Source organism: Alexandromys fortis, unplaced genomic scaffold (assembly GCF_014885135.2).
Source record: "Alexandromys fortis isolate MF-2015 unplaced genomic scaffold, M_Fortis_MF-2015_v1.1 scaffold_82, whole genome shotgun sequence".
In the NCBI taxonomy this organism is placed as follows: domain Eukaryota; kingdom Metazoa; phylum Chordata; class Mammalia; order Rodentia; family Cricetidae; genus Alexandromys; species Alexandromys fortis.
This window is the reverse complement of record NW_026067963.1, coordinates 6,409,805-6,431,740: the sequence shown is the minus strand read 5'-3', so window position 1 is coordinate 6,431,740 and position 21,936 is coordinate 6,409,805. Positions and strand designations below refer to the sequence as shown.

The 21,936-nt window shown below is 39.8% G+C and overlaps 1 protein-coding gene across 1 annotated transcript in view; it reads left to right on the top strand.

Moving 5' to 3' along the window:
• Nucleotides 1–21,936, top strand: part of Kcnh5 (potassium voltage-gated channel subfamily H member 5) — a 291,745-nt gene that overhangs the window by 166,506 nt on the left and 103,303 nt on the right. Inside the window, exon 8 of the mRNA XM_050153729.1 lies at nt 7,183–7,382. Coding sequence (XP_050009686.1) covers nt 7,183–7,382 — 200 coding nt within the window. The remainder of the gene's footprint in view (nt 1–7,182; nt 7,383–21,936) is intronic.

Genomic DNA, 21,936 nt, shown 5'->3' with positions numbered 1-21,936 from the left:
TGGCATTGTGCGTCCTGCCATCTCAGAAGCAACACTCATAAAGTCTTCCGAGCATGTGCACCCAACCATGAGCAGAATAAGGATGACATCAGTGGACATTCTGAATTGGGTGGGGACAAGCCCATGAGGCCTCAAGGCTACACAAAGAACTAAAGACAACCAATCAAACCTGGGAGCAGGAGAGATGGTCCTCCCCAGGGAAGAGTATACCAATTGGTTGTCCAGGGCCAAATGGTCAGCCCTGAAAACAGGTCTCATTTTCAAACTTTAGTCCTAGTGGCTAGTGTACTGGCTGGCATACAATTTGCACTTTCTCAGAATACATGAAATCAGATGGTTCTTTAATACCGATAATTATTTATAGTAATAGCATTAAATCTTCAAAATATTTGCAAGAATTCTTTGAGAATTTTATATACTTTATTTTGATCATCTTCTCTCCGAGCTCCTTCCCTTAATTTCTCTTAGACTCACTCAGCCTATATCTGTGTTTGAAAGCATTAAGTGCTCACTTATCACTTTATGCCTTAAGAATAGGTGATTTCCAAAGGATAGCCAGTCTATAGTCCATGACCCTGGAGAATCTGGGTAACAAGGAGAACCCTAAGAACATGGAACCCCCTAGGAAGGGGAAACAGACAAGCTCTCCTGAGAAAGTTGGGAGTGTAGGGGCAGGGAGAAGGAAGGGTGGAAGGGGAGGGGGAGAAGAGAAGGGAAGTGGGGAGGAGAACATGAGGGAACTGAATGAACAGGATAGGGGAAGGACAGAGAGGGGGAGCAAGGAAAGAGATAACTTGTTTGAGGGAGCCACTATGGGGCTACTGAGAAACCTGATACTATAGAAATTGCCAGGAATATTTTCTCAGGTGATCTTGTCTACAGTGGGGAGGGCCTTTGTCCTGCCTCAAGGTGATGTGCCAGACTTTGCGGACTCCCCGTGATGGAAGCCTTACCCTCTCTGAGGAGTGGATGGGGGTTGGGTGGGAGAAGGTGGGAGAAAGTGGGAGGAGCAGAGGGAGAGGGAACTGGGATTGGTATGTAAAATGGGCAAAGAATGTTTTCAAAAAATGTTTCTAGAGATAAAAATAATTTTTCTCCCTTTCTGAATAAACAAACAAACAGAGCATAGGTGCTTTCAATTTTAAAGCATAAAACCATATTCAATGTTGGGAAGCTTTATTCCCCAAAGTCACTCTGGCGTGATGGTATGGAGCATGAGCGGCCCTCTGCCCTCCTGTCCTCGGTCCTCTAATACTGAGAACTACTCTGCCTTTTTATGGTTTAAATTATTATAGTTGCAATATCTAATCAAACTTAGTGGCTTTTAAAAAAGAACTACAATTTATTATGTCATGAATCAGTGACTTATGGAAGGCTTGGGGAACATGAATTATTTCTTCTTTGTTTGGTATTGGCTGAAATGATTTGAATGGGCCTGGGAAAGCCGCCCTTTAATTGACTCAACCAAATAGCTGGTAACCCAGTCCTGCTGCATTGTGTGCTGAGCAGACAATCCCAGCTCAGTGGAGCCTCGTCTTTTACATCTCAAATATACTGAAAAGAGAACTGATGATTGAATATAATCTTGAAATTGGCCAGAAATGTGTGTGCATATCAATATTTAAAAATCACTTAGTCTGAGGTCAAGACTGTTGGCCAGGGTTCTTTGTTTCTCTCCATGAAGTAGTGTTTAGAATCTTTGATGTCCTTGTGAGGTGAAAACTGAATTTTCAAGGAAAATGTTCAAACAACGAAGAACCTGGGTTTTCTAGATTCCTAAAGCTTAAGCCTAGATGTTGTTGTGACCACAGCCAACGTATTCCCTTGGGGTATGCCAAGATTTAAGGGGAAAGGGACTCTGCCTCCTGATGGCCTGGGTATCTGAATATTTGTCACTATTCTTAATCACCCATAATTTTCTTTACAGTAATCATTTTGTAATGGATAAAGGAAGACTAAGACTTTACATTAGACATTTACTAGTGTGTATTCCAAGACTGCTAAACCAAACTAGCAGTTGCATTATGTCTAAAAGGTCACAAAAAATTATATAAAAAGAGATTTTTGAAATTGTCACACATTATCCTTGTCATTGTTAATAAGTGATTGACTATCTCCACTCAGAGAGTAAAACACTGAGATGTATCTCTCTACACAGCTAGCCCTCTCCATCATTAACTTTTATGTCTGCTATGTAACAATGGGGCTTTCCAATGTATTTATTATCTTAATGTGACTAGGGCTTATAGAACTTTTAAAATATTTCATTATGATACCTGTCTTAGTAATATGTGTTTTATGTACACCATTGTATCACTAATAATGGGTTTGGAACACTGTTTTTTTGGCATAGAATTTACTAGAAAAATATTGATTACCAACTATGTCCCAGGAACTGTACATTCTCTGGGGGAAATATAATAATGAGGATAAAAGAAAAGGCCATGTGCACTTAGGTTTTGCCTCCTTAGAGTGGAAGATGCACAATAAACAAATGAGCACACACATCTAAATGGAAGCAGAGATAACGGTGTTTTATCAGGGATGCTGGCAGAAGAGAACATTGAGCCTGTGTGGTCAGGAAAGGTCCCTGAGAAGAATAGAGCTTTAAGCAGGTACTTGAGTGAAGCAAAGAGATTACTACAGGAAGGGAAGTTGCTTAGTGACCTGGGAAGGATGGAGCACAGGGCCATCTGTGGTAAGCAGCACACTCTTGGGTAGTGCTTATCATTGGTTCACTTCCTTCACACTTATTTCTTAGGAAATTTAACTCATTTATATTTTATATAATTATTAAGTAATATTGTGCTTCTACCATTTTGTGGCTGGTTCTTAGTCTTTCTCTTTTCTTTCTCTTCCTCCCTTAGACTTCTCTACAGTGCTTGAGTGATCCCCCCCCCCCCCAAGAGTCTGTTTTGACTCCTCACTTTACTATTATTGGTGTATCTGTCACTGGTTTTTGCTTCGTGATTAGAGTGGGACCTAAGATAAACATTACTGGATTAAAGTAAGGCATTTTAAAATGCAAGTGGCTTAAACACTGATCATAAAATGGGCCAAGTAACAAGAAGGTAAGGGAGAGAGAAAGGAGAAGAGAGAAAAACACTATATGTATATTCCCCCATCTCCATACTGTGAGTTTCAGCATTCTGTTATACATCTTTCTAGATTGCCTACTTCAACATGCTAATGTAGTTATTAAATCTGATTGCCCTTTGTTTTGTTTGTATGCTAGACATGCATGGTCTATGCACTGTGTTTACCATGTGTTAGGGTGTTCTGAATTTGTGTAGTTCCTCTTATTATGAATGAATTTTAAACATCCAGCACTTCCTTGCTGGTTAGCAGCTTCTCAAAAGCCATTTAAAGAACTTGTTAATTTTTCCTTTTGCAAGGACATGTAAGGTGGTGATAGTTTTTCAACTTCTGTTTGTCTGAGGCCATTTTTATCTCTGAACCACAGCTTTACTGGGTATAGTATCCTTGAGTGATAGTTTCTTTTCCTCGAGCATGTGACAGTATCATCCTAATACTTCCTTCTGGCCTGTAGGGTTTATGCTGAGAGCAGGTAATTGGAACGTGTGTGTGTGTGTATGCATGTGCATATATGTATGCATGTATGTGTTTGTGCATATGTATGCATATATGCATGTACGTTAATTATGTCCGTGTGTGTCGGTATGTGTGTGTTGCTTTTTTGCTTTCTCAATAATCTTCTCTTTGTATATAACTTCTGAGAATTGATTATGCTATGGTTTGGAACAGATTTCAATGAACTGAGTCAATCATGGTGACCCTTGAAACCAATTATGGTGACAATGACCTTCATGTACCTGTATTTTAGTTTCTATTCAATTTTAGGACCAGGCAGTTTTCTGTTATTATCTCCTTGAGCATGCTTCTTATCTCTGTAACAATCTGCACACCCTCTTGACTCCCACACCCCAAGTGTCTGTTCTTCTAATACTGTTCCAAAGTTGCCGTGAGCTTTCTTTGATCTTCATTATTTCTTCTTTATTCTCCTTTGATAGTCTTTTGATAGCCTACTAATTACTTATTCTATTAAAACTATTGATCTGGTTATAGTTTGTATACTTTCAATTCAAGGCTTACTGATGTTAGTTATTAAGTCACTACAATCCTCTTAAGTTTCTCTGATAAAATATTGAGGTTTTTTTTTCTCTATGTTTCCTTGAAGTTCATTCAATCTCCTTAAAGGCTTTAAAGAATTCCCTGGCTGTGTATAGATTGATTTTTTTTTATGGTCAGTTATTGGCAGTTGATTTTGTCCATTATTGTCAGTTGATGCTGTGGCTTCATTGTTGCTCGTCTGGGGAATTCGAAGCAGCTGCTTTGTGGCCACAGCTATTTCATCAGTGGATGAGAATTTGAGTTCAGGTTTGCCACAAGTCCACACTGGAGCACTGCCACTGTTTCAATATTGTGAAGTGCTTGAGGCCCCTTTTAGTATGTTGTTGGGTCGCCGTTTCTGTAGCTCTCTCTAGGGTTGGGGTGAGCGCAGATACCTCGTTTATAGTTACTGATGTGTGGTCAGAAGCCTCAGGATTCTTCTGACTATTCCCTGACCTCATGGCAGAAAGGACTATACATAAACTCCCATGAGCTATCAATACTACCATACTATTGTATCCAAAGCCCAAACTCGTCTGGACTTAGCTCAGTGCAGACTAGAGTCCCAGCCCATGCCACTGCAGTCTGCTGGTGGCATTGTCTCTCCTTACGACTCCTGCAGCTATCCAGACATAAGGTCTAGAACACAGATGTGTTTCACTAGGGCATCAGGTCTCAGTCTGGCATCAGGAGAGGTTCAGAAGTCCTGCCTGTGGGCCTTGGCCTTGGTGTAGAAACTTGAGATCTGATAGGCATGGTGTTGGGTTTTACCATGTGGGCAGAATTCTACTACAATCTTGTACTTACTCCACCCTTCCTTTGCAGTAGGTACAGTATTCCCCCACAGTGTGCTCAGTTGGAATGAGTCTGTTGCCTTGCTAGCATGACTCCAAATGGGGCTGGAGCCCTGATTTCTAAAGGATTAGAGATGATTATTCAAAGTTTTGAAGATACAGTTTAGAAATGCAAACCCTATATTTCTACCAAATTATAATTAAATACGACCTATTTAAAAGGATTGTCCTGCTCTGGTATCTAAATCTCTAAATGACAGTGGAAAAAGTAAAAACTACAGAAATGTTTATAAAATAATAGCTTTCTTTTGTGGAATTACAATGTGTTATGGTTTGATGCTTTCAGATAAACAAATAGTTTCTCCCCAGTTACAGACAGGATCCTAAGTTGTTTAATAACTGGACTTAACATCATTTGTACCCAACAGGATTTGGCTGGTGAAGCTGCAGAGGGAAATAGTTCATGCTTTCTCTCAAGAAATGATTTTTTCCCCTTTACTTCAAAATTTATTTCATATTTCATATAATCTTATTCATTTTCCAAAGAAATGAGTAATATTACATATTTAAACAAAATATCATATATTGCCTTCCACATGTCCACATTCTTTCTTTTTTTTAAAATTTATTTATTTATATATTAAAGATTTCTGCCTCCTCCCCGCCACTGCGATCAAGTCCCCCTCCCACGATCAAGTCCCCCTCCTCATCAGCCCAAAGAGCAATCAGGGTTCCTTGACCTGTGGGAAGTCCGAGGACCACCCACCTCAATCCAGGTCTAGTAAGGTGAGCATCCAAACTGCCTAGGCTCCCACAAAGCCAGTACGTGCAATAGGATCAAAAACCCATTGCCAGTAGTCCTCATTGTCCGCTATGTTCAGCAAGTCCAGTTTTAACCCAGGCTTTTTCAGACCCAGGCCAGCTGGCCTTGGTGAGTTCCTGATAGAACATCCCCATTGTCTCAGAGTGTGGGTGCACCCCTCGCGGTCCTGAGTTCCTTGCTCGTGGTCTCTCTCCTTCTGCTCCTGATTTGGACCTTGAGATTTCAGTCCGGTGCTCCAATGTACTTAGAAGATGGCAGGTGGAAGTGATCTCTGCCGATCACACATATTAGTAAATACCTGTGATGGCTACAAGGTGTTTACTGAAAATCAGAGCACAGAGCCATCCACTTTCCCACGGTGAAATCATCATGATCATGAAAGAGATAACGAAAGCAACTATGGGAGGAGGTGATGTCGGATAAGACAGTGGGCCTCTGTGCAGTTGGGGTTTGAACTAAATGACTTTTACACAGTTGCTCCCAAACTGGCTGGATCCAGAGAGAGGGAAGCTTGTACAGTCTAGACCCAGGCAGTACTCATTTTCATTCATAGTCCCCTGTTGATAAATCACAATGGTCACAAGCTGTCTTTGCTCCTGAAATGATGGGCTCAGAACATTTCTGCATCTTCCAGTAGTGACAGGAGCTTAAGGACTCCAAGCTCCCTGCCAGTTTTAGCTCAGCTTTTAGTCTCATCCCTGCTCATCTGCACCAAGTTCTAAAAGTGGAGCACTTTAATCTGACTCCACCCCCTGGGTTTCTGATGTTCTGTCAAAAATTATTTATAACCAAAGAAGTATTCCAAAAGCTGGAGGGAGTAAACTGTGAGAGGAGCATGCATTTCTAAGTCAGATCATCAAGCCCTGGAAAATGGTGGCTTGATTAGGTTTCCTTCGGGAGAGTGGGCTAGAGGAAAAAAGGCCAGAAATTCTGGGAGTTGGCGAGATGTGTTGGTGGGTAAACTGCATAAGTCTGGTGACCTGAGTTCCATCCCTAGAGCCAATGGAAAGGTGACAGGAGAGAAGTGATGCCACAAAGTTATTCTCTGACCTCTGTACACGTCGTTACACACACACACACACACACACACACACACACACACACAGGATTATAATAAGAAGAAAATAAACTAGGGTTAGAAACTTTAGCAAGTTTATAACTTTGTGTTGTCTGATTGTTTATGAACTGTTCACACTGCTTTCATGGAGCTTCATGCAGTTTGACATGGTGGTGTTCGCTGAGGTCACAAGCCTTCTTCCGTGCTAACCATTCAAGTAGCCCTACCAGGTGCCAAGCAGTCTTGTCAGGGTTTCATATGTGCTAGCCTCGGGAAGTAAATCCAAATATTTTTGTCACATTACTTATTGATTTAGTCAACTTCATTTTTTTTCACTTGGGATATCTGTTTTATTTTTATCATTTCTTTTATTTCAGCTCTTCTTTATGCAACTATTTTTGGAAATGTTACCACAATTTTCCAGCAAATGTATGCCAACACGAACCGTTACCACGAGATGCTGAATAATGTTCGAGATTTCCTGAAATTGTATCAGGTCCCCAAAGGCCTTAGCGAACGAGTGATGGATTATATTGTCTCGACATGGTCAATGTCAAAAGGCATCGACACGGAGAAGGTAGAGTTGTTTGTTATTATTATTATTATTGCTGATAATCTTCTGCTTACGGGATATTTAGATGCATGTACATTTCCCACTCAGATTTCTCTTGTGCAACTGCTTTATAGATGTTACTATAGTTTTTGTAAGTGACATTTCAATCAATCATATTTATTGAGTGCTTAGAAGGTGTGGAGCACCCAATCATTAACAATCAATTAGTACCAGCCATGATATCCAATGGAGAAAATTTGGTTTATGAAAACAGCTCATTACCCCATTCCCCATGACACTTCATTACCACTGAGTCATTTTCTGTTACACTCTCAGAGCATCCTCCTATGAGATCTTATTCTTAATTTTCCCTTTTGCTTGCTGTCCATTTAAAAATGAAAAGAGTTCGGAGAGATGGCTCAGCAGTTCAGAGAGTTTGCTGTTCTTGCTAGTGACTGGAATTATGTTCCTAGAATCTATGTCTGGCAGCTCACAGCCACCTGTAACTCCTGTTACAAGGGAACATACACCCTCTTCTGGCCTCCGTGGGTACCTGCATGCACATGTGTACACACACACACACACTCACACACACACAAACTTTTTAAAAAGTACATTTTTTAAAAAGGAAAAAAAAAGAGAATGAAACTTTCCTGTTATATGTGAAAAGATATATTCTCTTCTGTCATATCTTTCTCTTAAATGTCTCTTTATCAAATGCATTATAAAATACCTTGTTATTCTTAATCTTCCCTTGATCTACTTCATACATGCAGTAGAGACATACTTCCTTCCCAGTCATTCCCATGCCTCATTTCATGCCTTCTAAAGGGAACTTCTTTTTAATTTCCCCACCCATTTTATACTTGGGCAAAGAAGGACTGATAAAAGCCAATTAAAATTCCTCACTTTCCTGTACCATTGGAGTCACGTAAAATGTTAGGGATGGCAGCTTGAGCTGGCTTACCACAAGTGAAAGCCAATCCCGAGTTATTTAGTTTCTAACACCAGCGAAGACTGTTCCTTGTAGAGCACTTGCGTTTAGCAGCTGACAGCCAAATTACAAAATACCTTCCTTGCCATTTGTAGGTGGTATGTGTTTTTAACCTCTGTCTCTCTCTCTCTCTCTCTGTCTCTCTCTCTCTCTCTGTCTCTCTCTCTCTCTGTCTCTCTCTGTCTCTCTCTCTCTCTCTCTCTGTGTGTGTGTTTGTGTGTGTGTATGTATGAGAGAGAGAGAGAGAGGGAGGGAGGGAGAGAGNGTGTGTGTTTGTGTGTGTGTATGTATGAGAGAGAGAGAGAGAGGGAGGGAGGGAGAGAGAGAGAGAGAGAGAGAGAGAGAGAGACAGAGAGAGAGAGAGACAGAGAGAGAGAGGAGATTACCAACTACTCTATAAGTATCTTTCAATACAGTGTGGAAAGCACAATTGATCAAATGAAATTTCACCAGTAGCAAGCAAGTTTCAAGTCAGAGCAGATATTGTGGGGACCAGGTTACTGAGGGAAGGTGTGAAGAATGATTGTGAAGTGTAAGGGAATATCTCTCTCTCTCTCTCTCTCTCTCTCTCTCTCTCTCTCTCTCTCTCTCTCTCCCTCTCCCCCCCCCCCGTGTGTGTGATGTGCAGAGTAGCTGCATAGAGAAATTATGAAACAGTGAGATCTCCTCCTTCAATATTTCACATCTGCAGCATAAATTCCCCAACTAAATGACCACAGAAGAAAACGTAATGAAAGCATATTTCTTGCATCTTGATTAATATCCACTGATATTTGTTTAGTGGGGAAACGTGTGAAGAACTTTTAACAGGGTGGCGAGAAAGGTAAAACCACAAATGCTGTAAGAAAATGGAGAAAGGGAATTTTTCTACACCATTGGAACATAAATTAGTACAACTGATATGGAGCATGGGATGTTCCCTCAAAATGCTAAGAGCAGATCTAACACAGGGTTGGTCTATCTGTGCCGCTTCTTGGAAATTATGAAATGAAAGTCAACCATTGTAGGAAATAGATATTTATACCTTCACAACAGTCAAGATAAAATAAATGCTTAAATAACACAATAATGAAATCCCTGTTGTGTATAACAAAATGGATGGGGCTAGAGGATGTTATGCTAAATAGAATTAGACCTAGAAAGACAAGTAACTAACTCATGCTTTCTCTAATGCAGAGGAGTTAAAAGACAACTTGAGTTTAGAATGGTGGTGACAAGGGGAGGTAAGGGCGGGGAGGGGAGGGGTAAGTCAGAAGGAGGGTGGGTGGAGGTAGTGAATCACCTTGGAAATCAGACTTAAATATGTGACAAATATGAAAACTTGGCTGTGCTTGTGTGAAACCTGCCATGAAGATCGGTTCCTTCCAGCCTAGGGAAATCCCCACTCAGATCAGCTGTGTGTCAGCTAGGGCGAGAGTCTGTGATGAGAACACGTGAGCCTGATTCTTGGCCTGCAGAGGGGATTTGCGGATTCCCAGGAATTGCATCCTCAGTGAGATAGATGCCTTTAAAAACAGTTCTTAGATTACATGTCATATGCTACTGAAACAAGAAGAAAGCAAAAATTTGCATCCACTTCCCTGACTTAAGTAAAGAATCTAACAACAGAGCAGAAGTCTCCCTGGGCTCCTGGGCATTTAACTTTAAAATACAGTGGCAATGTTTTAAGATACTGACAGAGAGTAGCTAGAGAGATGGCTCAGTTTAAATGCACTTACTGTTCATGCAGAGGACTCCAGTGTTTTCTGATGCTTTTAGGTGATCCCCATGTGAAAGGGTTTTTGACACCCCCCCTCAAAAAAAATGGTCACAACCCATAGGTTGAGAACTGCTGCTCTAGAGTGATCTTATACTTTGTTTTTCCCTCTGAGGACCTCCCATTACCACACAGACACATAGACAGACGGACAGACACACATATATATGACAGAGAGAGAGAGAGAGAGAGAGAGAGAGAGAGAGAGAGAGGAGATCCCCCACATTAATAAAAAAATCACTTAAGGAAAAATTTAAAGCTTTGAGTAGACATAGAACATCACAGCAAAGGTACAAAACAAGTTTCTATAATTTGTAAAATATTTTTAAAAACCAATAAGGTTAGAATACTTTGGCAACTAAGTGAGTCAAAGGTATAGTAATGTTATCTAGACATTAAAAAAACATAGTGGTGGCCTTTAATTCCGGTACTCGGGAGGCAGAGGCAGGCAGATCTCTCTGAGTTGGAGGCCAGCCTGGTCTACAGGGCAAGTACCTGGATAGCCAAGGAGGATAGTAACTAAGGCTACACAGAGAAACCCTGCCTCAAAAGACCAAAATAAGTCCATGCTTGTCTAGTAAATTAGTGGATGTAGATTCTCCCTCAATAACTAGCACTGACTTCAGTAACATTGAGTGTTAGGTTTTCAGTAGCAGACGTGGTTTCCCTCTTGTTGAGTGGGTCTTAAATCCAATTAGAGAGCTGTTGGTTACCACCAAGATATCGATGCCACTAATGCACTCTTATTGTTATTATTGTTATTCCATACTTAGTGTTGATGTGGTTCATAGGCATCAAAGTTGTGTAGGACTCTTGGCTGCCTCCCTCCTTAGGAAGCTTGCATGATACCTTCTGATAACATGAAAGCTAGTCCTCAGAGAGGAGGCATTTAGGTTACCAACATGACTGCCCAAATGTGAGTTAAAAATAGTTGACACCAATCTTTTACAAACACATTCTACTGGCAATTTAGTTCATGGAAACTATGCCCTCTAGGTGCTTAGGAAAAAAATCCCCTACATTTGAACCCTCACTAAACGCCATCTACTGCCTCAAGTTCCTATCACCTCCATTGCCGTCACCAGACCCAAGACCCTGTATTCCTTGGTAAAGTGAACTCTTGAGGGTCAGGAGGATGACTTGGGTTAAGTGATTAGAATGGTGGAGACGGGTAGGGGAAGTTTATTGCCTTTACATGTTTTTTCCTTGCATAGTTCACTTACATTTTCTTTAAAATACTTTTAACAATAGAGGTTATTAGCAAATTTGCACAAACACACCCCAAAGCAGAAGAATAAATGAAGCTCAGTGTCTGTTTTAATGCCTCTTCCTGTGTTAGCTCCCAAACAGCTGTCTGCTCAGTTCTATGTACAATGAGATTGTATAACATGTTTCAACTAATTAGAGAAAACACATTGCTCCAGTTATTACAGTTTCTTTCTAGCTTTTCCACATATTGAGCTTTATAGGTTTTTAAATTTAACATTAACACACAAGCAAATCAATCTCACGGATCCAACTTAGTCTTCACTTAACTGTTTAGTCCAATCATGGGTTAAAAAAATACTCATGTGGAGATGTGGACATTTTTAACATTGAAGTTTGTCTAGGTTAATTTTTTTACATGAATCAGTGCCTAGATTAATTTTATCTACTAGACAACATTTTATTGACTATTAATCACTGCAGGTGCTTTGCATTTTTTTTAAAAAATTTAATAACAAAATCCATCCCCTGTGCTTTGCCACTGGCTAACATTCTGTACTTAAAAGACTGAGAAATGGGTGGAATGAGAGAGGATTTAAAATGAAAGGAGATTATAGGGGAAATAGAAGAGATGTTGATTAAAGCTCATAAAATGTATCCTGATATTTGAAATAACTTTTCATGGAAATAGTTCAAATGAAATAAATGATTTGGGACTATATTTTCATTTTGGGGACCACATAAAATGCACAACTCATACAATGTTTTCTAGAACATGTACTTCTCACTGTCCTGGAGTGTCCAGTGTCTCTTTTACAGATTGGAACCTAAACCCTTATGATTTTTGTTTGGAGTTTTTACTGTTTTTCTAACACATAGCTTGAGCATAAATCAGTAGGCAAAGCCTCCTTGGTTTTCAGTTTTTGCTTTATGTTCTTTGTGCAAGATTAAATGCCAGTATGAATTTGCATTACATGGAATATTTTGTAAAAATTCATGACTGCAGCACGCCGCTCCCGCCAGCAGAAGAGACGACTGCAACAGGATTCTTCTCAGAACACACTTTATTGGAGCACTTACACTTGAGGTTATAAAGAGGCAAAAGACCCCGTCCCCGTGACGCAGAAGAATATATACGGTGCCAGACAAAGCCCTGACGTGTCATCAACCCAATGGCTCAGGCCAGAATGGAGTGATCGTGCCAGATTATGATTGGCCAGATCGGATGGCCAGATCGAAAGACCCCCCCCCCCCCCCCCCCGCGCATGTTGTCTGTCAAGCTGCGCACAAGCTGTCAAGTTTGACGTGGAACAGCAAATGGCGCCCAGGCTCCGTGCCCCCGACATGACAGCGCCATGGTGCGCGCTACACATGACGTATGTTTATCTTTGTTTTAAAAGAGGTAACAATCATCTCAACACAGTCCACATTACTCAAGTCATAGGTCAACTATCATGATCACCTTTTGAACAGATAGTTCAAAGAAATAATGTCAAAGGGCAATACACTCTCTCAAAGTTGAAGAAGGTGGTATACAGGTCTGACCATATTGCCATATAACAGACAGGTAAAGGAAATGTAAATATTTCTCTCTGGCAGAGAGGAGACTCGGGGATAGGGGTAGAAGGTAGCTCAAGAACTAAATTTATTTAAAGAACATGTCTCCCTGCTTCAGAAGGAAACTCATATCTAGAAGTAGAGGATTGGATAGACACAAGCAGAATGCAAACCCGATGATCTCTCAGGCCCAGCACACTGCTCTTGCTGCCTCTCCGCTCTCTAGTCCTTGTGATTTCTACTGAATGAATTTAGATGGGACATGGAAACACAGAGTTGAAGAGAGTCTGTGTGTTACAGAATGACTCAAGACACTCTCAAAGGTGAGCGAAGCTCCTGGTATAGAGGAGTGCCCTCATGGGGTGAGACTGGACCGTAATAACCATTGTGCTAACCCATGGGTTTAGGTAGGCATTATGCTATTATTTTGAAGGCTTCATGAACAGAAACTATGGTGTGCTGATTGATGTATCCTTGCTTGGAGTTCTGTTAGCTGTCATATCCGACTCAAGGACAAACATTTAAGAGATTCTGTATGAAACTTACAGAGAAAAATTCTATGCTAATTTAACACTTATTTTCAGCATTTTTTCTTTTTTTTCCCATTGGTGTGGTGGTGGTGGTGGTGGTGGTGGTGGTGTGTGTGTGTGTGTGTGTGTGTACATCAGTGTGGAGACCTAAGCTTTATGTCAAGAATCCACTTTAATTGCTCTTTTACCTTGATTATAGAGGCACCACATCTCAGTCTAACCCAGAGCTCTTTAGGGTGGAGCCTGTCTCACTCCTCCTTTGTTGGAATTGCAGGCCACCTTGCTTAGCCACCTACTAGTTTGTGTGAGTTCTGGGGATCTGGCTCCGGTCCTCACACTTGCCAGTTAAGCACGTTAACCACTGAGCAATCCTTGAATTTCTAGTCTCAGTATTCTTTCTGTTAATGTATTTATATAGAGTGTTTCACAAGTGAAACTAATTAGATTTTTCAAGATGATAAAGTAAAGCACTCATTTAAAAATACTGCATTTATTTAATATTTAAAAAATAATGAGTTTGTAGATTCTCTGATGGGGCTAAGCCAGGTAAGCCCTGGTGTATTTCTTTTATAGACTTAAGTTACCTGCTTATTGGGCAAGAGACACTATGCCTATACTATCATTTAAAATACATAAATAAACAAATAAGCAAAACAAAATCATTCTTCAGCCTTCAGTCTAACTTTAAAAATTTTGACCTAGTCATGGTAAAGGAACTTCATGATTATCAACTCCGTATGTGTTTCTTAATAGTTAACTCCTAAGGTGCTGTAGAATGAGTATTTGGAGTTGTGATAGTCATTCCTCTTTTCTAGCTAGCCTTCATACTTTATCTAAGAAGGTAAATTTTATGTACTGCTCCTTCCATGGAGCAGAAGTTAAATAAGATAGCACTCCAGGGCACATTAGAGGTGAATATGAACACAGTGCATTATAGTCGCATATTAAAATATCGTAATGAAAATCATTATTTTATGTAATTAAAACACATTAATAAAATTGCTGAAAAAGCAAGCAAACCACAACGGTCTTAGTAAACATATAATAGAATTATAATAAGCAAATGGGAATGTTAATACTTTCTGTAATAATAATTTGGAACACTCGATTTTGAATTTTAATTTCTCATGGCTTTTGTATAGTTTGAGAATTCAATGCAATTTTTATATTACTGTTAGCTAATATCATTGATTTGTAGATGTTCTCTACTAAGCAATGTTGTTTTCCATGCTAATGTTAAGGAAGAACATATTCTAACTAAGTTAAGTCCTAATGACTCACACATCTCTCTAGGAATAATACTAAGTAGAATCTTTTTATTTTAGTTGTGTCATGTTGACATTGCTTTAGTGCAAGAGTATAGGCTCGTTTGTAGTTCATTTTCTCACCACTTAGCCATCAGCTTCTGAGGAAGGGCTCAAGGACTCATTTGATAGCTAAAAAGAAAGGGACAGATGGAGCTGTCTACATGAGGCCACGATGAGTTAGTAAATTTGTCTAGACCAGAAGCATTGGGTCTCATCCTTCTGGGTTCAAATCTCTGGAAGAGATAAAGCCACATAACTGACTTACTTGGCTGGAGGGTGAAAAGTGGTCACATGATTCCTCCAGAGGGTAGGCACTAATAAGAGAGCAAATCATTTCATTCACAGTGACATGCATACATTCCCTTTCTTCTCCAGTGAAGAGGGCCATGTGGCTGGCATCATTTTCTCTGGCTTTACTTGGCATTTAGTGAGTGTACCATTGCCTTTAAATATGGATGGAAGTGAAACATCGACTGGATCATAATTTAGAGAAGCAAATTGTTCTAACATGCATGTGTTAAGAACAAATACGTAAACATATTCTATATTGTGGGAAAAGGTTAAGTCACCAGTCAATCTGAATGCAGACCATACCATCTTATGAGTCAGAGTCTGTATCGAGCCTGATATTTTATTCTGAGTTGCTTTGATCATTGGCTCCAGCCAGAGCAAATTTTTTAGCAAATGACATCTGCATTTGAATGAAATAATGACTTTCTTTAGGACTTTGGAGATTATTTAGTTAAAGGTAGAATTATGAAAAAGGTCAGATTTTTATAATTTCTTTATTTAAAATAAACCTCCATTCATGGCATTTCTCTTACTATTTTTTGCCATAGTTTGACTCTGCTCTTCTTTTAAAGGAAATTATTTATCTTATTTCATGTATATGTGTATATATGTGTGTGCCTGTGTGTATGTACGTGATCTGTGTGCATGCAGTGCCAGCAAAGGTCAGAAGAGGGCATCATATCCATGGTAACCTAGTTACAGATGGCTGAGACACACCTTGTGGGTGCTGGGTACTGTCCCTAGTTCTTTACAGCAAGTGGTCTTAACCATTGAACCATCTCTCCAGCCCAACTGTGTTGTCCTTTATTATTTTTCAAGGGTTTTCTGACGTCATTCTCTTTACCCATCCTCCTGTCTCTTTCTTGGCTTTTATGATAATGGCTAAAGGATCTCTTTTTTTGGCATCAGCTGGTGGGTTTTGATTTTTTACTCATTTTCTATTCCATAAAAACTACATTTAGCACCTTTAATTATTGTGGCAAAAAAAACCATGGGCATCTCTGTCTGACACAGCCGAAGGCAGAGAAGAGGTGGAAAAAGATGTAGGTAATACCTTAAAAGAAAGAAATAAGAATAATAATCACAATGCAAGAGAGTTTTCCTTCTACCTCTGTGCTGCCCATTGATGTTCTTGGCCCCTTCCTTGTGTGATTTTGACATCAAGGAGAGAAACATACGACTGAGAAATTTGCTGCTTTTCTCTCAATTTTGCTTTTTATAAATCTGGACTTTCCTCGAGCCCATGAGTCAGCCCCCTATTCTCTCACATTTGCACCTTTCTCATTCTTTGGGCTTTCTCAAGGATGCTTTCATGCTCTGCTTTCATCCACAGCATCTCTGATGACAGGAGGTATCAATGAGAAGGATGTGTGTAGTAGCAGATTGTATAAACAGCAAAGTACCCTCTAAAGTTTATGTCTGCATAACAAATATCATTGGGCCTTGTAATTATAGCTGTAGAGTGGCAATACAAATAAATGCAATTGTTGCTTTTATGTTGATTAGAGTTAACGAAAAGAGAAGAGACAAAAGTTATAGTGATTGTAAAAAATATATGTGATTGTAAGTTGTGTTGGTGCTTGGTATATAATTCAGGGTGCTATGCAAGAGTCTAATAGGGACAGTCAATTTAGCTAAGATTGAAAGGCTGTGTGCAAGAAGCAGAAAAAAATGGGCATAGAATTTGGATAACAGAGATTTGTTAGAGTAAAAACTTTGCTGCCTTTCGTAATCAAACTCAAATTACCTATGTGCTGATAGTTAACACAACTGATCTAAAGATGGAAACAGTAAAAAGGAGAAAAAGCTAAGATCTCCAGGCTTTGTTAATTACTAGTAAATCAACACTTACCCAATATTATCTAGGCGTATATTACCTGGCATTTCTTTGTGTTATAGAATCATTTCACTGACTCTTCTTCATGTTAGTTAAGAATTTTACTCTCAATCCAATAACTACATAGATTGGTACCTGAATCTTCTTAAAAACATTGGTATATATTTCCTTAGAATACATTAAATTTATGTTGGTCTGCTGGCTTTGAGGGCACCAATCAGAACTCATGAGGGCACAGATAGCACAGGGATGAGGGGAAGTGTAACCAGAGGACACCATTATCACCTCTTGCAGTGATGAGTTTGCTGGAAGAGTAGCACAATTCTTTGTAAGGAGTTGACATGTGGCATTCCTGAAATGTGCCTTTTCAGGCAAAAAAGAAAAAAAAATCTCGGGATTATATAACCATTTTATTTCTAAAATGTTAATTTAATGGAAACAGATGACTTGTATGTAAAATTGGAAATAAGAACCAGAAAAAGGAGAAAGTACATTAAATCCCTCATAATCTCACTACTTATAAAACTACATTTTGGCAGATTTGCTCTGTGTGTTGTAAATATGTATAGGCTGAACGTCCTGCATTTGAAGTGCTTGGAACTGGGAGGCATTTAGATTTTAGGTATGTTTTAGATTTAGGGACATTTATATATACATAATGAGGTATCGACATGAAATTCATCTTAATGTCATGTACTTCTTAAGTATATAAACTAAAGGTAATACTTTTCTGTAATGCTGTTAGATTACAGAAGCCCATCTCCTGGGTTTAAACATAGAACTATCTAATTGCTAGATGATATTTCAAATTACTTGTTGATTTTGTGACATTTTAAATATATTTTGATTATAGAATTTAAGATGTAAATCCATGTTGTGGAAGCCTTGTGTTCTACTCTGTGGCTATATCGCAATATATTTTCATTTCCCTGTTATTACATAATTAGAACTTCTGATCGTTGCATTAATATAAACAGCAGAAATGAGGTTTTCTGGATCGTCGTGTTTGCACATTTTATAGCTATGCTATTTTATGGTTATTTCTTCTGAAATATCAAATCAACCCTAAACAGTATAAATTTGTGTATGTGCTTTTGAGAACATCACTGTCAACACTAGGTATTGATCTGTAAAACATTGTGAAATTAATAGACCACTTAATAGCACATTTGATTTTCTCTTTCTTCCAACACACACATACTACATAATTGTCATTCAACACAACAGAAGCTAGGCTGTAAAAAGACTGTCTTCTTGAATCAAAGAGTTTATCTAGCCATAAGCATGGTTAGGGGTTATGTGCTTTTTTTAGAGTTTCCATTGCTGTGATGAAACATCATGGCTAAAAGCAAGTTGGGGAGGACAGGGTTTATTGGACTGCCACTTCCACGGCACTGTTAAGTATTGAAGGAAGTCAGAACAGGAACTCAAACAGGGCAGGAACCTTGAGATAGGAGCTAATGCAGAGGCCATGGAGGGATGCTGCTTACTGGCTTGCTTCCCATGGCTTGCTCAGTCTGCTTTCTTATAGAAACCAGGACTATCAGCCTAGCATGGCAGCACCCACAATAGGCTGGACCCTCCCCTGTTCATCACTAAGAAAATTCCCTCCAGCTGGATCTTATGGAGGGATTATTGGTTTTAGTTGAGGTTCTATTCTTTCAGATAAGCCTAGCTTATGTCAAGTTACATAAGACTAACCAGCACAAATGGAGCACCTAGGTGACTTTTTCACCGAAAAGCCCACTTTTCAGGCAGATCCATAAGAGATAGTTCTTTCCTCAGAAATATTTACTGCTTTTATAACCATGGGTAGTTGCCAGGTAGATCTTGTAACTTTCTAACTTATGAGACTTTTCTCCCTTCAGAGAGGAACTCTTCAGTTCAAGGGAAACAGCTGCACTTGCTTTCCCAATAGTAAGCATCAGTTTTGGATAGACCAGTTAGTCTTAACTGTTCCCATTTTCACATTTTTTCAACTCATCTGATTAAGTTATTTTTTTCTGCCTGTGGCACTCACCACCATCCTGTGGGTACTTAAACTTTTGGATAGACATAATTGCTTGACATAATCTCAGAGCTAAGCCCCACAACAGAGGGCATTTGAAAATGTGTCTACCTACTGAGGTAAGATATTGCTTGGCAGATGTAGTTGGGGAATCGTGCATGCAACCCTTTTAATACAGGCCAGAGGTTACACCTAGCAACCCATGCAAAGATTTAAGGACTCCACTCTGGGATTAAAACTGGTTACACTTTTGGTGGGATATGATGAGGAAGAGACTCCACCAGTAGCAAAGGGTCTCGGGGTCTAGTATGCTAGTCTCCCTCTGTAATTTTCAGACCATCAATCAAACTTAGAGTGAGATTTCATATTCTTTTTTTTTCTGAGACAAGGTTTCTCAGTGTAGCTTTAGAGCCTGTCCTGGAACTCTCTCTGTAGACCAGACTGCCTCAAACTCACAGAGATCCACCTGCCTCTGCCTCCCGAGTGCTGGGATTAAAGGCATGTGCCACCACTGCCTGGCTGAGATTGCATATTCCCTCATAATCTTTTCTGTGACGTGTAAGATTAAAAGTAAGTACACTTGTTGAGATGATCTTATGGGAAATAGTTGTAATTTTTCTTAGTACCTAGGAAAAGTCAGAAGGCAGAGATTAAATTAATAGTTTAGTATTCCAACACATGTAGCAAACTCCATCTTGACAATAAAGGAGGAATTAATGGGAGGCAACCTCCTTCACCCCACGAGGAACAAGAATCACTGTTTAAAGAGAAAGAGAAGTCCAACCATTAAGATTCACCCAGCTGCTCTGATTAAGACCCCTTTATCTAACGCCAGTTTGAAATAAAAGTTCACGCAAAGATTTGGCCAGCTTCGTGTGGTCATTACCTCACTCCCAAGTGCCTTGTAAAGTCGTAAGTCAATGGTCATATAACTTTAGCATATTTGAAATAACATATAATTTGATAACTTGGAAGGCACGGTGTAATTAGAGGTATTTCATTTATTTAGCCATCCTCAACACAGTAGAAAGCCCCCCTTCCACGTGATAAGGAAACAAGTCAGACAGCACCTCGGGCTCCACATGCTTCGTGCTGGCTGATGGCCACACACCATTATCACATGAGTTGTTTAGAAAAATTTAACTGGACCATCATGACTCGTTATCTTTGCAACATACTTATATGTGACTAAAGAAAAAGGTAGATAATTTTCTTTTTAAAAAATATCATCCTGCTACTCCCACCTTCTTCCCACCCCCCCCCATCCACTCCTCAGAGAGGGTGAGGTCTCCCATGGGGAGTCAAAAAAGTCTGTCATATTACTTGAGACAGAACCAAGGGCATCCCCCTATATCTAGGCTGAGCAAGGTATCTCTCCAGAGGGAATGGGCTTCATAGAGCCAGTTCATGCAGTAGGGATAAATACTGGTTCCACAGCTAGTGGCCCCACAAACTACCCAAGTTACACAAGCGTCACCCATACTTAGAGGGCCTAGTTTGTTCTTAAGCAGGTTCCCCAGCTGCCAGTCCCACTAGTTGGGTCAGATGTTTCTGTGGGTTTCCCCATCGTAATCTTGGTCCTTCTGTTTATAATATTGCTCCCTCCTCTCTATGGCTGGATTCCAGAAGTTCGGACTAGTGATTAACTGTGGATCTCTGCATCTGCTTCCATCAGTTACTGGATGAAGGTTCTATGATGACAATTAAGGTAGTCATCAATTTCATTACAGGGGAAGGATATTTTAGGTACCCTCTCCACTATTGCTTAGATTCTTAGTTGGGGTCATCTTTGTGGATCCGTGGGAATTTCCCTAGTGTCTGGTCTCTCATCCCATAATGGCACCCTCATTCAAGGTAACTATTTCCTTGCTTTTCTTCTCTGTCCTTCACCCACTCAACCTTACTCATCCCTCACAAGCTCCTTCCCACTCCCCTTCTCCCCTCTCACTTCTCTACCACCCTCCCCACTCTACCCACGCTGCCAATTTACTAAGCAGATCTTGTTTACTTCCCCCTCTTGGGAGGGGTGGAGGATCCATATATGTCTGTCTTAGGGTTCTCTTTGTTTTCTGTCCTCTCTGGGGTTGTGGACTATAGGCTGGTTATACTTTGCTTTATGCCTAATATTCACTTATAAGGGAGTAAAGACCATGTTTGTATCTCTGGAACTGGGTTACATCACTCAGGATGTGTTTTTTTTTTTGTTCCATTCATTTGCCTGCAAATTTCAAGGTGTCATTGTTTTTAATCACTGAATAGTATTCCATTATATAAATGTACCACATTTCCGTTATCCATTCTTTGGTTGAGGGGCATCTAGGTTGTTTCCAGCTTCTGGCTATTATGTTGCTCTGTTGTTATGAACATAGTTGAGCAAATGTCCTTGTGGTATGAGTGTGTATCCTTTGAGTATATGCCCAGAAGTGGTATTGTTGGGTCTTGAGTAAACTGATTTCCAATTTTCTGAAAAACCACCATACTGATTTCCAAAGTGGCTGTACAAGTTTGCATTCCCACCAGCAATGGAGGAGTGTTCCCCTTACTCCACATCTTCTCCAGCATAAGCTTTCATTAGTGTTTTTGAACCTAGCCATTCTGACTGGTATAACATGGTGTCTCAGGGTTGTTTCAATTTGTGTTCCCCTGAGGGCTAAGGATGTTGAGCAGTTCCTTTATGTGCCTTTTGGCCATTTGAGACTCCTCTGTTGAAAATTTTCTGTTTAGGTCTGTATCCCATTTTTAATTGGATTATTTGATATTTTACTATCTAGCTTCTTGAGCTTTTTTTTGCATATTTTGGAGATCAGCTCTCTGATTTGAGGTTGGTGAAGATTTTTTTTCCATTCTGTACGTTGTTGACTGTGTCCTGTGCCTTACAGAAACTTCTTGTTTCAGGAGGTCCCATATATTAACTGTCCATTGTAACATGGAGGGTCCTGTTTGTTGTTGGGGTTTTTGTCCTGCCTGGTACCCCACAACTGTTTATCCCCAAAGAAAATTACACATAGGTCTCCATAAATTATAAGCTTATTGGCCCATTAGCTCTAACCTCTCACTGGCTAACTCTCACATCTTGATTATCCCATATTTCT